Source organism: Perognathus longimembris, chromosome 4 (assembly GCF_023159225.1).
Source record: "Perognathus longimembris pacificus isolate PPM17 chromosome 4, ASM2315922v1, whole genome shotgun sequence".
In the NCBI taxonomy this organism is placed as follows: domain Eukaryota; kingdom Metazoa; phylum Chordata; class Mammalia; order Rodentia; family Heteromyidae; genus Perognathus; species Perognathus longimembris.
In genome coordinates, this window is record NC_063164.1 from 16,113,048 (window position 1) to 16,129,275 (window position 16,228).

Genomic DNA, 16,228 nt, shown 5'->3' on the forward strand with positions numbered 1-16,228 from the left:
TGGTGGCTAGGAGTGCTGGGAGTCTGACCAATGTCCCCAGTGACTGCTGGAGTGGCCTGAGCTGTCATGTCATGAGCTTTCCCTCCCTCTCGCCACCTCTCCCCCTTCCCTTCCTTGTGTCTGATCAGAGCTTGAACTCAGGGCCTGGGCATTGTCCCTGAGCTTCTTTGGCTTCTTCTGCTAATGCTTGGCCACTTGAGCCACGGCACCACTTCTGGCTTTTTCTGAGTAGTTTATTGGAGATAAGAGTCTCATGGACTTACCTGCCTTGGCTGGCTTTGAATTGTAATCCTCAAATCTCAGCCTTCTGAGTAGCTAGGATTACAGGCATGAGCCACCGCTAGCCGCCAGCTAGGGCCTCCTCCTCTTCTTGCTTGGCTTTTCTTGCTCAAGGTTGGTGCTGAACCACTTGAGTCACATCTCTACTTCTGGCTTTTTGCTGGTTAGTTGGCGGGGAGTCTCTCAGATTTGTCTGCCCCAGCTGGCTTTGAACGTCGATCCTCAGATCAGCCTCCTGAGTGGATGGGATTATACGTGTGAGCCACCGGTACCAGGATTAAAAAACAGAAAACAAAAAACCAACATTTAAAATCCATTTTGCCATATTGTAGAAAACTCAGAAAAGCAAATCCCCATTCTCATTACCATAACCCACAGTTAACTAAAATGCTGGTGTCTTGGCCGGGGGTGGGGGTGGGGGTGGGGGTGGCATCCTCCTCTCATGCCGGCACTGGGGAAAATGGAGGCAGGAGGATTGGAAGTTGGAGGTCTGAGGCGGTCGCACAAACAAAACCTTGCTAGTGTGCTGACCTCAAATCAGCGTCTGATCCTTTCTGCAGGATTTAAATTCTGATATGCATTCGTGGCTTTATACACTGCCTGTGTCGATGGTCTTCTGAGTCCGTGGGCTCAGGGTGGGCCCCGAGTGGGGTGGGGGGCTGTCCCCCACGGTGGTGGGGTGGGAGTGGCTCAGACCCCAGAGGCCTGGGATCTGCCCAGGAGAGATGCTAACCGCCTGTCTCTGCTCCTCCCACAGGTGGCTGCCCCGTGCGTCCCTCCGTCCAGCCATGAACTGGTGGTAAGTGACGGGCCGTGCCTCCCCCTGCCCACCCCTCGCTTTGGACCCAATTATATGAGGAAGGGCAGAGGAGGGTCCCCCGTTCCTGGGCTGACGCTGGATGGGAGGAAATGAGTCAGTCACGAGCTTCTCTTGGATGAGAAATGCGGAGGCCTTGAAAAACCCCCATAAAAGGCCATCCTGTGTCTCTGGCCTGGCCAGCAGACAGGGTTTCGAGGCCCATGCGCTGGGGCGCCTCCCGCCACCTGCCTGCCTCCAGGTCAGGCGCCCCTCGGTGGGTCTGGACAGCATGCCCCGGAACTGTCCACCTGGCACGTAGGCCGGGTGCTGCTTTGCTGCTGTCTCTCCCGACACTGCCCCGCTGGCTTCCAGAAGAGCCTGGACCGGGTGGGGACCCCCTTTCCCTCCCCCTTTCCCCTTGACTGAGGGGGGGGCAGTCAGGCCTCGGGGGGCTGCTGGGGAGGGGTCTGTGTGCGTGTGCCCACGTGTGCGTGTGCCCGGCGGTGGGTCATGGAGGGGCGTTTGAGGGCGTGCACGATCTGATGGGCTGTGGAGGGGACATCTGAGGTAGTGTCAATGTTGGGGTGCAGGGCATGAGGCCCCCAGACTCCAGGTCGGCCGCTGTCCTCACGCTCTGCACCCGGGCCAGGACTGCCCTCCCTGTGTGGACCTTCTCCGTAGTCCGTAGGGCCCGGGCCCTGTCCCCCTCCCAGGCCTCAGCTGCCAAGGGGTGCTCCCCAGCTGTGGAGTGTTCCTTACACAGAGCCCCGTCGAGGGTCATGTGGGAACAGCAGGGTGGCGACTGCTGAGCAGCCTGGCTTGGAGCCGGCCAGGCCAGTGAGAGATAGATGTCTGTGGGGTCACAAAGGGCCGCGTGGGGCGGGGCGGGGGGGGGTCGTTGCTCTGTCGGTCTGCTGAGCTACCTACCACCTTGTGGCCCAGAATGGAATGTCCTTGGCTGGCTTGGGAGGTGGAAGGGTCCAGGGTGTAGTAGCCACTGGGCAGGGGCCAGATCCTGGCGCCTGAGGCTGGGAACGTTTGTTTATGAAGGCAAGGTCACAGGTCAGGACGAGAGGGCAGAGGCTGGCATTCCAGAGGAAGGCCTGCGGTTGGTCAGCATCCAGGAACACTCTCGCCCACCCGAGTGGGGTCATAGAGTCTTGGCCTGTCCATGACGTGTCCCACCTGGGCAGGGGGCTCTGCCCGCCCAGAAGATGGACAAGCGACAAGCCAGCTGCGGGGGACACCTGGATTTGACTCTGTTCCTAAAGGTTCTTTCCCAGAGGCAGAGCCTGCCTTCCCAGTAGTAGTTAGCATCTAGCAAGTCCCTCCTTCTGCATCCTTGCTACTCTGTCCTCTAGGTTCAGCTGGGTGATGCTAAGCACATTGTCTGGCCTCTCTGATCCTGTTTCCCTTCTTCAGAATGGGAGTTAGTAATAGTACCTACCTTGTAACATTGTCCAAAGAATGAAAGGAGTGCTGCACATAGTGGTGGTATATGCCTGCAATCCCAGCTACTTGGGGAGGGTGGGGGGGAGGGGGGCAGAGCGCAGAGATGAGGGGAAGTGAAGTTTGGCCTTGGGGAAAAGTGAATAAAAGAAAACAAGCTAAGTTGGGTGCGAGTGGCTGACGCCTGTAATCCTAGCTACTCGGGAATCAGATGTGAGAAATGGTGGTTCAAAGCCAGCTGGGGTAGCAAAGTCGGTAAGACTCTTTATTTTCAATTTAGAAGAATGGAGCAAAGCTGGAACTCTCTGAGAAAACAAAACTAGAAAGCAAAAAGGACTGAGTGCGTACTGGCCCAACTAGTCAGTTCAAGCCCCAGAGTCCAATTCCCCCGGTACTTATCAAGGAAACAAGAAAGAAGAGAAGAAAACAAACAATCCACTGCATCTATGTTCCAAAGCTTCTCACCTCACTTAGAGTAAAACCCCCGAGGAGGTTGCCTTCCTTACCCTGTCTCTTTCTAGAGGCCGTCTCTCTCTTCCTCCCTCCGTCTGTTCCCGCTACCCAGCCTTCTTGCTGCTTTTACAGTGTAGCAGGCACAGTTGCACTGGCCCCTGGGCCGCTCTTCCTTCTTCCTATGGATTCCAGGGAGAGTCTTCCCCACTGCTGACATTCCCTCTTCCAGCCGCCCTCGCTCCCTCCCCCTGCCCTTCCCCTGCCCTTAGTACTTAGCACCTCATGGCCCTGTGTGCATGGCTTATTATTATTATTTTTTAATCTCCTCTAAGGGGTTGTGCCCACATGAGCATATCAAACTCCTTTAGGATAAGGAGGCTTCCCCCTGCCCCCTCCTTTTAATCTCTTCTTTTTTGGCTTCTTGCTGTCCACTGTCTTGTCCACAGGAGGCGCTCAGACATCTTTGTGTCCGGGAGGAAGGTGGCCAGGCCCCATGGATGTCTGGCTTGGCGAATGATGCTGGCATTACCTTCAGAGCAGGCTGGGGTCTGTGCCTGGGCTGGAGGCTTCATTGCTGGCCCTGGGGTGTGTGCTCCTCCTCCTCCCGGGGGGGGGGAAGTGTGGGTCCCCCCTGCACCCCTAGAGCACTCAGCACCTGTTTCCTCACTCTTCACTCTGTGGCAAGTGCTTACAGCAGGTTCACAAGAGGGAGGAAGGGCGGGTTTGTATTTTTCCTTCCTTTTTCATCTCTGCCTGCCCTTGAGTCTGGCTGGGCAGGCGTCCCTCCTCCCACCCCATCCCTAATTCTCTCATTCCCTCCCTCTCCGCTCCCCCTGCTTCGAGGTAGTGTCCCCCTGTTTGTCCATTTCCTGTCTTATCTCACAGTTCGGCCCAGGCTTCTCCAGACAGCCTCACTAACCTTGCTGAATCCCCTGCATTTGAATCCTTCATTTTGGACTCAGAATCTCTGCCCAGTGCCAGGCCCTGCTGTCCCAACAGTTTTTCCAGCCAGCGCCCCGGCCAGCCAGGCAGGGCAACGGGGCTTAATCTTCAACCAGGGTGTTCATCTGACTCAACAGATGTTGCCCAAGGGGTTGGCATTGGGTAGAAGGGTCCTGAGGCTTCCCTCCCTCCCTCGAGGGAGGCTAGGGGGCAGGATGGAGGCGAGAAGGCTTGTGAAGAGCTGAAGTAGCTTTTTTCAGCGTCTGAAAAAAAGGTAATAATACGGCCCAGCAATTTCTGAATGGCCATAGCCAAATGGAGCCAATAGCAAGGTCTCCTGGAGGCAGGTGAGCAGGCAGGCTAACCATGGGTCCCTCCTGTGGGTGCTTGCGATGGAAGGTAAGACAGGAAGTTTATTGGAGGAGGGAGGGAAGGAGTGGGGGGGATGGAAGGCAGGCTGGGGTGAGGGGGGACACTAATCTACCCCCCCCCCATACCCTTGTTCAGGTTTCACTTTCTGCTGTGTTCAGTTACTGGAGTTCTGAAAATCTTAAGTGGAAAATTCCAGCAATAAATAAGCAATTCAGAAGTAAGTGTGTGTGTGTGTGTGTGTGTGTGTGTGTGTGTGTGTGTGTGTGTGTGTTTCCAAGTAGCAGTGAGGAAATCTTGCTTTCGGGACTGTCCTGTCAGGGCGAGCCTGGTGCCTTTTCCCCCAGCAGATCCAAACACTGTGGTGGACTCTCAGGCCTGTGGGGCCCAGTAGCTTCCATCTTATTTCAGTGGCCCAAAGGGCAAGCATTGTGATAACTTTGATTTATGATGGGGGCCTGCCATGCTAGCAATGGAGAAAAGCTTTACAAAAATGAGCAACACACACACACACACACACACACACACACACACACCTTTTTTTTTTTTTTTTTTTTGCCAATTCTGAGGCTTGAACTCTGGGCCTGGGTATTGTCCCTGAGCTCCTTCGCTCAAGGCTAGCACCTTACCACTTGGGCCGCAGCGCTACTTCCTGCTTTTTCTGTGATTTAATTGGAAATAAGAGTCTCATGGACTTTCCTGCCCCAGGATTGGCTTTGAACTGCGATTCTCCGATTTCAGCCTCCTGACTAGGTGGGATTATAGACAGGCCTGAGCGACTGGCGCCCAGCCCAAAATGAGCTCTTTCTCCCCTCGTAGTTCTGGAAGGAGGGGCTGTGCTGTATTCCTATCAGGAGTGGAGGCCAAAGGCCAAGAGCCGCTTGGAAAGGGGATTGTAGTGCAGTGTTAAAGAGCTGGCCTGGCAAGCAGCAGGCCCTGGGTTCAAGCCTCAGCACTGCAAAAGGAAAACTGGGATTTCAACTCAGTCGCCTGGCACCAGAGTCCACCCTGCTAATCACCAAGCATGACAAAGGTCCCTGACCCTGGCCTAGCACCTGAAGTTGTTAAGACCTTTCCAAGTGGCCTGGGCTGCCTGCACCCTTCCTGCAGAGGCGGCCAGTGAGGCGGGGGTGGGGTGGGGGGGTGGGAGGGTGGCAGCCAGCAAACGTGGCCCTGGCGGATGCTCTGTCAGTCCCTCTAACCATCTAGCCATTGAAACAGGGGGCATCTCCTGGACTCTGCCTTGTCAGGAGCCAGCCCGGCCCTGCAGTGTTTCTTCCAACCACTTACTCGCTTTGCCCTTTTAAAAGCTAACGGGCCCTTGTTTGGGTAGTACTTGGGTTTGAACTCAGGCCGTTGTACTTGCCAGGAAAGGCACTCTGCTACTTCTTGAGCCACGCCCCCAGCCCCCCTTCCCCCTCCCCCTGCTTTTTCTTCAGTTTCAGATACGGTCTTTTTTTGTCTAGGCTGGTCTAGAACCATGGTCTTCCTACCCCCACCTCCCACGGAGCTGGGATTTCAGGCGTGCACGACCACCCCCAGCTTGTTCCATGGAAATAGATGTTGTGCTTTTTGTTGTTTTGGGCAAGGGCTAGCCTTGAACTTTGAGCTCTCTGATGGCTAACTCCAGAGTCGCTGGGATTACAGGTCTGAGCTTCTACACTGGGCCTGAAGGATAATTTTTTTTTTCTTAGATTTTTAAAAATTGTTGTTATAAAGAGGGGTGACGGTTATATAAATCAGGTAATGAGGACATTTCTTTTTGATCAATGTCACCCCCAAGAATAATTTTTAATGGGAAAAAAATGTAACCATGCCCCAAAGAACTTTGCGGTTGACATTGTTCAAGAAGGTAACTTTCTAACATGGAAAGTAGCCCCATGGCACTGGCTGGGGGCTGGCACTGGAACCCTGCACTGTCTCTGGATGGGCAAGGGTCATGGCCGGGGACCTAGCAGGAAGGCCTGCTCCTCAGGCTGAGGCTGGGAAGGAACCTGGTCTCTGTGAATGAGCCAAACATCTCCTCTTCAGCCACCACCACCAACTACTTAGGGCCCAGCCTCAGGTGCTGGGAACCTCAGTCCTCCTGTGTTGGGGTGTTTGGGCCAGTCGACCTCCTGTTATGGAGCAGATATATATAGCATTTGAGCACATAGGAGAGAAAAGGGAGAAAGGACGAAGGCTGGCAGGGCTGGACATTAGTACTAGTTATAGGGGGAGGGGGCTGGAGGGAGAGGGGGGACAGAGGAGGGTGGGGGACCAGTGCAGAGTGGGCTGAACTCCTGCTGGAGAGGGTGGGGTGGGATGGACGGGAGCTGCCAGCCATGACAGGCTGGGGGACTTGAGCTCGATGTGCTGGGCATGAAGGGCCACGTTGGGTCCCTGAGAGGGGTGTGTGACCCGAATTGCGGCTTTAGAGCCGGAAATCTGCACCTGCCTCAGGTGCCCGCTGGCCCTGTAAGGGGAGGGGGGAACCATCTAGGGGCCTACAGCAAGAGGGGTGGGAGACACCGCAGCCTGGCCTGGGGCAGGGCTGGGGTTGGGGGGTGTCCTGGGCCTCTGAGGGTGCACTGGGGAAAGGCTGAGGACCGGAGCAGGCTGGCCCCCGCCCTCCGTGGGGATGTGGGAAGTCAGACATAACTTTCCACTCAGTCTCCTCCAGTCTGTTCTTGTCCCCTGGCGGCCTCAGGCTTCCTCGGGGTCCCCTTCCCCTGTGCCTCCACCCCAGGCCTGGTCCTGTGCTGCATGTCCAGTGCCTCCCTCGGACCTCCTGCCCCCCCCCCCCCCCGTGGCCACCCTGGTGGGTCCCTGCTCCTCAGGATGCAGTGAAGCAAGGACAAGGTCTTGAGGGCAGGCCTGGGCTCCTGTGGAACTGATCCCCCTCTTGGAAGGTTCTAGAAGAGGGCCACAGAGCTGTGTCTCAGGAGGCACAAGCGCTAAGAGGGAGCCCTGCTGCTCCCTCTGCTCCCCCTGCTCCCCCCCACCCCCAGCCACTGAGCACCCTGTAATAAGCTCTCAGCCTTCCTTCCCTTCTCCATCCGTCCGCTGATGGGTCTATTTTGGGACCTGGAATAACTTTCCCCTGGGCCTGGTTCAAGGCCGGTCGGGCCCCCCCTCCCAGCCCGCACTGCCCCCAGCTCCTTCCCCCTCCTGCAGGGCTACCAGTGACCTCACAGCTCATTCCCGGGACAGAGATTGCCACGGGGTCTTTTTGGCTTACAAACCTGCGTGGATTGCAGGCCTGGGGGGTGGGAGGGGGGAGCGGAGGGCGGGGAGGGCCGGAGGAATTCTGGACGGAATGTTCCTCTGGAGGCTGAGTCTGCATTCTGCCCCCCTCCCAGCCCCCCCCCCCAGCCCTGGGCTTGGTCCTGGCACCCCCCCCCCCCATGCTTTTCTTTCCTCTAAAACAGCAGCCCACAGACACATTTCCCCCCAGCCTGGCCGCCCCCTCCCTGCAGGCCGCTGTGCAAAGCCCCAGCCTTCTGGCACACACAGCCCTTTCTCAGTGTGCGCAGAGGGCTCGCCTGGCCCGGGAAAGGGCCCACATACGTTTTGTTTTGTTTTATTAAGTCCTGGGGCTTGATCTCGGGGCTTGGGCACTGTCCCCAAGGCTGTCTGTGCTCCAGGCTACCATTCTACTTAAGCCACGGCGGAGTCACTTCCGGCTTTTTCTGTTTATGTGGTACTGAGGAATCGAACCCAGGGCTTCCTGCATGCTAGGCAAGCACTAAGCCACATTCCCAGCCCCTGCATGCCTTTTGTGGGAGGAAATATTGGAGAAAGGATGCACAGCAACTCTTATCTACCCTGTGGTTCACAACCCTTCAAATTCAGGAAGTCCTCTCTGTTGTCTGAGCTCAGTCTCTCGCGCTGTAACCCATTTCCTAGTCTTCCTATGGAAACAGTGTGGGCAAGTCTCTTCTTATGGAGCCGGGAGCCCCAGGGGCGGCTGTTCCAGCTGCTCTGGAGGCTCAGGCAGCAAGTTCCCAACAGGAGGGCCATCTACTAAGATGGAGAGGAGAGATGGCATGTTGGGTAGTTCAAGCCTGGGTGTGTCATCTAGGCTCTGAGGGGAAATCATGGTCCCACAGGGCCTTTGCACGTATTGCCAGTTGTCGTTTCTGTTTCCATTGTAGGAACTAGCGTATCCAGACCAGGGCTGGAACTAAGGGAGGTCGGTGTGAAGTGTGGCTTCTGAGACCCAAGAGGTGGCTGCTTAGATTTTGTGCTTGGGCAAAAGACCCTGCTCCGGTGCCACCTTGCTGCCCACGTTTGGTTTGGGACCCCAGGGCCGAGCCATGCAGAAGGGCAGGGCTTGGCTTTTATGCAGCCGGGGTTCCCTGCGTGGAGGCAGGGGCTCTGGAAGGCTCTGGGTGGCTTCCAGCCGCAGCTGGGGGCCACGGGGAGCTGCGTGTGTGTGTGTGTGTGTGTGTGTGTGTGTGTGTGTATGTCTGTGTGTGCTCATGCCTGCACTGGGGCTTGAACTCGGGGCCTCCTGCTCTCGTTTCTGCTCAAGGCTGGTGATCAACCCCTTGAGCCACAGCTCCACTTCTGGCTTTTTGTTGGTTAATTGGAGATAAGATATTTACTGTCTTTTCTGCCCCAAATGGCTTTGAAATGTGATCGTCAGAGGTCAGCCTCCTAAGCAGCTCGGATGACAGGCATGAGCCACCAGTACCTGGCTTACTCCTCCCTTTCTGTACCTCAGTTTCCCATCTGTGAAGCATGGAAAGGGAGAAATCCCTCTCAGAGTTGATGCTGAATAGGTTCTGTGTAGGTGTATGGCCGTGTGTGCGCATGTGCCTGCACGTGTGTGTGTGTGTGTGTGTGTGTGTGTGTGTGTGTACGTGCACATGTGTATGTGTGCCTACCCACTTGGGGACTTGTAGCTGAAGTTTGGGGGCCTTGTGGATCTCTCCCAGCTCTCAGAGGTCTGGGGTCACTGCTCATGAGACCACAGCTCTGGGTGGCCAGGGACTGGGCCTGGGCAGCCTTGGCTAGAGAACTTGGTCCTCCTGGACCAGGCCCTTGCCCTTTTCATTCCCAGCAGCCTCCGGGGCTGTGTTGGGAAACACAATGGGAACTTGAATCCTGGGAGACTTGGGTGGGTGGGTGTGGGGCGATGCCTGTTGGGCTGGCTTTCCAAAATGCTGGGCTGGCGGAGGGGGGGGCGTTGTCCATTTTTAGCTACTCAGAGAGCACGGGGAGCAGTGTGTTGAAGGCATCTGACTGTTGGTGAGGGTGGCCCTGTGGCTGCCCTCCAGCTGCCGGGGAAGGGGCGGGGGCAGCAGGGCTGGTGTTGCTCAGATGACTGTGGGCAGGAAGAGAGCAGGGGCAGGAAGAGAGTGCGGGCTGCTCCCTTGTCTGCTGATGCCAGGCCTAGGAGGGGTGGGCCAGGGCCAAGGTGGGGCAGGGTGGGTCTTGGGGCCCCGTGGGGTGCCCCTGAGGGTAAGATAGTGAATGACAGAGAGAACCAATATGCGCTGAGAGCTTCTTGGGCCCGACATGCTGTTCTAAAGGCTTTCTGTCCTGCTTTCTGTCTGCACCCCACCAAAGCCCCCTTGCTGAGTGAGGATATTCAGGAGGACAGGGCAGTGTGGTGGGTACTGGGGCTCTGTGGGCCAGCGGTATACAGTCCTCCAGGACCCATCTCAGGTCACGGGCCTGGGTCCCTGCATGGGGTTCACTGACTCAGAAGCTGTCTGCATGGGCCTGGCTTTGTGGGGGTCTCCCCCCAGCTCATGCTCTGCTGTTTCCCAGAGGAAGCGCCCAGTTGGATGCTCAGGGCCTACATGGGCAAGTCCTGGGCTCTGCTCTCTGGGGCCGTTCATTTGGGTACCCAGGAGACTGGAATGGTACAGAGAGGCCCTGGCACCATCCTGACGGAGCGGCCATGGGGGCAGAGCGCTGGATAGGAAAAGGAAGGCCGAGGGGCTGAGGGGCCTCACACAGTACAGTTGTTCCTTTGGGGCCAGGGTCCCCAGAACCCCGAGCTTACTACCAGTGGGTTCTGGAGCTTGAGCACAGCTCCACTCTTGGCGTTTTGGTAGTTAATTGGAGATAGGAGTGTCAGGGACTTTCCTGTCCCACTTGGGGTTTTGAACTGTGCGAGCCTCACATCTCAGCCTCTTGAGGAGCTAGGATTACAGACAGGCGTGAGCGACTGGTACCCAGCGGTACCAGGGTGCCTCGTGCTTTCTGGGTTGGTGTTTTATTACTAGAGCCAAATCGCCTTTGCTTTATTTTCCTTGCTTTTTTGCCCAGGTCAGCATCAGTCCTTCATCTTCCTACTTAGCTAGGATGACAGGCATGCACCACCACGCCCAGCTCAGTGGTTGGGATGGAATGTGGATAACTTTGCCCAGGCTGGCCTTGAACTGTGATGCTTCTGATCTCTACTTCCCAAGGAGCTGGTATTACAGGTGTGAGCCACCGCACTGGACTTTGCCTTGTTCTTTATCGTCTTACATGTGCTGGTCTGTCTGAGTGAAGGGTCCCTTTAATGACTTGGAGATGGAGCCCTAGACACTATAGTCAGGAGGTGGGTCTGGAACCGGACGTTTCTCTTCCTCCTGAGGAACCTGGGGAGGTCATTCAAGATGCCTTTATCGGGCAGCCTTTTTGCAGGCCAGCCTGGGCTGAGGAAAGATGGTTTTAGCCTACAGGTGCTTTCTTCTGGCCCACTGCCCAGCCATCAAGGTCTCTGACAGGAGGAAGTCAGGAAGTTAAGTGTATTAGTAGAAATGTTGCTTTGGGATCTCTTTTGGAGGAAGGTAAAATAAGAACCCCAAATGAAAGAATTGTTGAGGGAAGCGGGCGTAGCTTCCTACAATTAGGTTATTGGCACATTAAGAGTACAGTCTGCCTGGTGGATGGGAGTTCAGACAGGGAGGGCTTCCTGGGAGAGGCGAGCCTATACGAGGGCGAGGGGAAGGAAGCTGGTCTTCAAGGCAGTGCTGGGTGTGGGGCTGACAAGGGGTTTCAGGTTTAGGGGAGTAGAGTTTTGTGTGAGGAGGTTGAGGGTGGGAGTGGGCTCAAGTTCCCCTGATTCAGGTGGGTGGGGTAGGGGGGAGGCCATCCACAAAGGTCCTTGCTTTCCAGTGTTCAGTGTAGCCTGTCTTGTGGAAGCAGGGACAGTGTATTCTCTGTGTGTGTGTGTGTGTGTGTGTGTGTGTGTGTCTGTGTGTGAGTCCTTGGGCTTGAACTCACTTACCTTGTCTTGTTTTTTCACGTAAGCCTAAGTGAGCTACTACTTGAGTCACAGCTCCACTTCTGGATTTATTGATTTATTTATTTTTGTTGGTCATGAGGCTTGAACTCAGGGCCTGGGCTCGGTCCTTGAGCTCTTTTGTTGTTGTTGGTGGTGGTGGTGGTTGTGGGGCTTGAACTCAGAGCCTGGGCCCTATCCCTGAGCCTCTTTGTGTTTAAGGCTAGCGCTCTACCACTTGAGCCACAGTGCCACTTCCGGTTTTTGAGTGGTTACTTGGAGATAAGAGTCTCAAGTTCTTTCCTTCCCAGGCTGGCTTTGCACCTCGATCCTCAGATCTCAGCCTCCTAAGTAGCTAGGATTGCAGGCTGAGCCACTGGCACCCAGCCTTTATTCTTTGTTCCATTTGGAGCGCTCGGTGCGTGCGGGTCAGAGGCCACACTGGCCACCTTGCGTGGACCTCCACGATGGGGGTGAGGGTTTGTGGAGCTGAGTGGCCCGAGTAGTAGAAGGATGGTGTTTCACTTTGCAAACCCTGTTCAGGGCCAGAGGGGAATGTCTCAGTCCCAGCCACGAGGCCAGGGATGGACATGGGCCCCAAGTCTCACCCTGCCTTCTGCCTCTGTTCACAGCCCATTACCATGGAGAACACCCCGAAGAATGTAGGGGACACGGTGAGTGACATCTCCGGGGCTGGAGACAGCCTGGACAGGAGCGAGGAGGCCGGGAGCCGAGGGCGTCTCGTGTCAAGAGTGAACCAGGTAGCTGGGGGCCTCTTTCTGGGGCTTGGGGAAGGTATCAGGGGTCGCAGGGGGCTGGTGATTTGGGTCTGGCTGTCCCTAAGCTGTCCAGACATGGGCTGCTGGGAGTGAGACAGGCAGAGAGAAGGGGGGAGGGACAAAAAGGGCTGGGGGGGGGCGATGTGAGCGTCTATATTAAATATACAGAGTGAGAGAAAAGCCCGGCAGATCTTTCCACACGGACTTTTCTGTCTGAGCTAGTCTTCCTTCCAGCTGGGTGGAAGAAGAAGGTAGGAATGTGGGTGGGGAAACTGAGGTTAGTCACTGACAGGCATCTCTTGGGCCCAGTGACACGGGATCAACAAATCTGGATTTTGCCAAGGTCCTAATGGCCTAACTATGCTTGAAGCTTGAACCTGTCTATGCCTCAGTTTTCTAATCTGTTTAGTGGGAATAACAATGATGCTCTCCCCCACACTGACAATTGTAAGGGCTCTGAGTGGGGGGGGGGGCATTTAGTGGATGAAGAAATGCTCAAGTAATACAAGTTCCTTCCCAAACCCTCCTGCCAACCTCCCCCCCCCCCCCCACACCTGCCCACCTCCCCTCCACCTCTGGTACCCAGCAGGTGGTAGAAATGGTACCCTTGACCTCTGAATTTGTCCTCTCTCTGACTGGCCTCTGCTGGTCTACAGGGAGAGGTAGCCCCCCGGAGTGGAAGCTCCCGGAAGAGCCTGGAGGAGGACAACGTAAGTGCGAGGAGAGGAGGGGAACGGAGGAACCACGAGCGTGGTCAGGGCCTGGTTGGCGGGGGGGGGGGGGGTGGTGGGTGGGAAGGGGACGCCCTGGGCTGGTCTGGGTGTACCCCCCTGTCTGGAAGGGGGGCCAGCACAGAGGGCTGGGAAGAGGGCAGAGCCCGTGGACTCATGGCAGGGTCTCTGCCGTGGCCTTGGCCTGCGTCTAGGCCGGGTCTGGCTGGATGACAGGCAGGCTCAGAAGGGCTAAGGAGGAAGGCACACCACAGTGCCAGCGACAGTGGCCCAGGTGATGGACCCTGTGCTCTCAGGGGGTCGTCTGGGGACCCTGGGGACGTGGTTAGTCTCCTTGGAAGCAGGGATCTTTGGAAAGGCTCAAATGCCAGCTGGAGGGGGCCTCCGGGCCAGGGACTGGCTGCTCCCCCAGCCAGTGTTTTGGGGTGGGGTGGGGGGGCTTACAGGCAAGTTCGTATCACGGAGGGAGTTCCAGAGGGGGCACCTGCCGGGGCCAGGTGGGAGCCCCGTGTGTGTGTGTGTGTGTGTGTGTGTGTGTGTGTGTGTGTGTGTGTGGCTTGTCTCTCCAGCAAGGCCGCCCCTCCCTGCACCCTCTGCTCCCGGGTGACGCCCCTCCCCCCAGCCGGCCTCCCCATCCTGGCCACTCGGCAGAGGGGCAGGGAGTGGTTTTGGCGGTTGGCACGGGGGAGCTGTTAGTGGCACGAGGCTGGCCGTATCATCTGACAGCTGCCTGACCCGCCGCGGGGAGGGCCTGCGGGGAGGGCCTGCGGGGAGCGGGGCGGCAGCCCTGAGGGCACCCACTGCCACGCCGCGGCCAGCCACCGTGGGCTGCCAAGGGTCCCCCCACAACCCCGGGCCCTGAGGAGCAGAGGGGACCCAGCCCCCCAGCAGCGACGGGGGGCAAGGTACGAGAAGGATCCTGCGGTGGGGACTGTGATACCCAGGTTCCTGAGGGTTGGAGCCGGGGTGAGGGGGGATGGGTTTTCTGTGTCCCCACTCCTGAAGTGTGGAGCCGGTGGGGGTGCCCGAAGCGCACACCGTGTGCTCAGCTTCCGGTTACACGTTATTTGGATTAAAGACTCCCAGCTGGGCCGGGTGTCCTTCATCTTCAGGACTTGGGCGGTGTCCGCTGCTGCCATCCCGTGTGACGGCTGAGGAAACTGAGGCTTGAGCCACAGTAGGAATGCTCCTCATCCCCTCTTGGGACAGTGTCTGGATCAGACATTGTCGGGGGTGGGGGACTCCAAACCCTTGTCTCAGGAAGGGGGGGGAGTGTAGTCTGTCAGGTAAGCCTCATAGCTGATGCTCTGGGCGCATTGAGAGCTCCCACTCTCTCTAGCTCCCCAGCCCGGGCCAGTCTATAGAGCTCCTATCAAGAAAGACTGAGGTCAGACATCAGGAAGAACTGGGGACCGGGAAGGCATACACGGCTTTGGAAGGGAGAGGTGGCCAGTCTGTTGTGTTGAAGGATGTGTATCTGATGAGGAATGAATGTGTCTGAGTGCCGGGGCTGGTTGATGGGGGTCTGCCTGCCTGGGTCCGGGAGAAAGCACAGAAGAAGGCCAGTTCATCTGGCGAAGGTGTGCTTGGAGCAGGTTCTAGAACAGTGACAGAGGCCCCCACATGCCTGCCCTGGTGTGTGGGTCCGCGGGATGGGCGAGGGTCTCACCAACTCTCCCATGTGGCCGGGGAAGGGGAGCCTGGGTAGGAGCCCGCGCGGGGGGTGGGGGAGCCCTCTGGCCTCGGGCCCTGCCTGTCTCAGGGGCTGTTTTCCTGCCTCTGGCCGGGGCCCAGAGCTCACAGCGCAGGAAGAGCCGTTTCCCTTGACAGGGTCGGTGCGGCTCCGGCTCTGGATCTTGTACTGTGTCGCACTTTGTTTTGGAAAAATTCAAGCTGGTGGGCAGGAAGGGGAGAGGAAGGGGTGTGGCTGGGTACAGGGGGAGCACAGCCCCCCCCCCCTCACCCCCAGGAGACCCAGGAAGGAGGATGGGGCTCCTGGTGAAGGTAGGCCTGACCTGACCCCTGCCGTCCACCCCCAGACCCTCCTCCCCACAGCCCCCCTCCCCCCCACCTCCACTTGGGCTCAGGAAACAGCCTTGTTGTTGTTCAGAGGTGTTTTGTTTTTTCTCTGTGGATCTCAAAGGAAGCCGGTTCTCTTCCCGCCCCACTGTTGCTATGTCCAACCGTGCCCCTCCCCTCCCCACTCATCCCCAAGGTCTGAGGTTCCTGACCATGGGTGGAGAAAGACACAGTAAATAATGAAGCCTGGGGTCAGAGAGCTTGAGCCACCCAGGAATGTCTGAGTGACGATCAGCTCCTCCTGCCTGCAGCCAGGACCAAGGCCGAGCTGACTGAGTCTGCAGCAGGAAAGCTGATGGTTAGATACCAGGAGAAACTTCCTGACAGAAAAGTGACACTTTGGGGGGTGGGGGGGGGGTGGGGTGGGAACTGTGGGATCTTCTTTCACGGTGCCCTTTCCGCAAAGGAGAGATGTGTTCTGGAGAGGAGGATAAGAGAGAGTTTGGTGTGGTGTCTAGGGACCCACTTGAATCAAAAGTTCTCTCATTGGTCTGTCTTGGGAGGAGCTGGGAGGAAGTTCTAAATAGGTTAAGGGCTTTGAAATCCCCAGAGAGGAAAAGAATAGGATTGTAGGTAGGTAGAGCGGAGAGCTTATTTTATTTATTTTTCCTTCTAAAAATAAAGTTGTTCCTTAGAGCTCTCAGTGGGGTGGGCAGGGGAATCTGAGGAGTTCTGTGCTGTGCCCATTTTACAGATGGGCCAATGAAGGCTGAGCTGCCAGGCACCCCCCGGTCCCCCGATGGCTCTGCTCCTGAGTGTCCTCACTATGGGGTTCTAGCCCTGGGAGGTTGGGGGCTTGAGGCCTCTGCAGCCTGGCTGCAGGGAGCCACACAGTGCGGTCCCTGCCCACAGTTACCCCCTCGGTGGGGGGGAGTGGGAGCCACGATGGGTGGTGCAGATTGGCGCAGAAGCCTCAACTTACCCTCTCTGCTAACGAGCCTCAGCAGGAGATGATGCAGATGCAGGAGACACAGTAGCCTTTGGGGGTCCCCGAGATCTCCCAGGGTGCCCGTGGGCCCCATTCCTCAGCTATGTCCCCCCCCCAAATGTGTCTGCTTGTTGCTAGTCATATGCCAACCAACCCCCCCCCCCCCCCCCCCCACACACACTGTAGAAAACAGGAAGCCCCAGCAGTTAGAGC

At 57.2% G+C, this 16,228-nt stretch overlaps 1 protein-coding gene across 16 annotated transcripts in view; it reads left to right on the forward strand.

Annotated features, from left to right (window-relative positions):
• Window positions 1–16,228, forward strand: part of Tns1 (tensin 1) — a 160,634-nt gene that overhangs the window by 54,565 nt on the left and 89,841 nt on the right. For 15 of the 16 annotated variants that reach the window (XM_048344790.1, XM_048344792.1, XM_048344781.1 and 12 more), the window contains 3 exons: window positions 1,037–1,078; window positions 12,131–12,259; window positions 12,934–12,987. In XM_048344790.1, the coding sequence (XP_048200747.1) occupies window positions 12,140–12,259; window positions 12,934–12,987 (174 nt within the window). In that variant the 5' untranslated portion in view covers window positions 1,037–1,078; window positions 12,131–12,139. Of the gene's footprint in view, window positions 1–416; window positions 452–1,034; window positions 1,079–12,130; window positions 12,260–12,933; window positions 12,988–16,228 lie in introns of those variants that run through there. The other variant, XM_048344785.1, reaches the window with a different exon arrangement.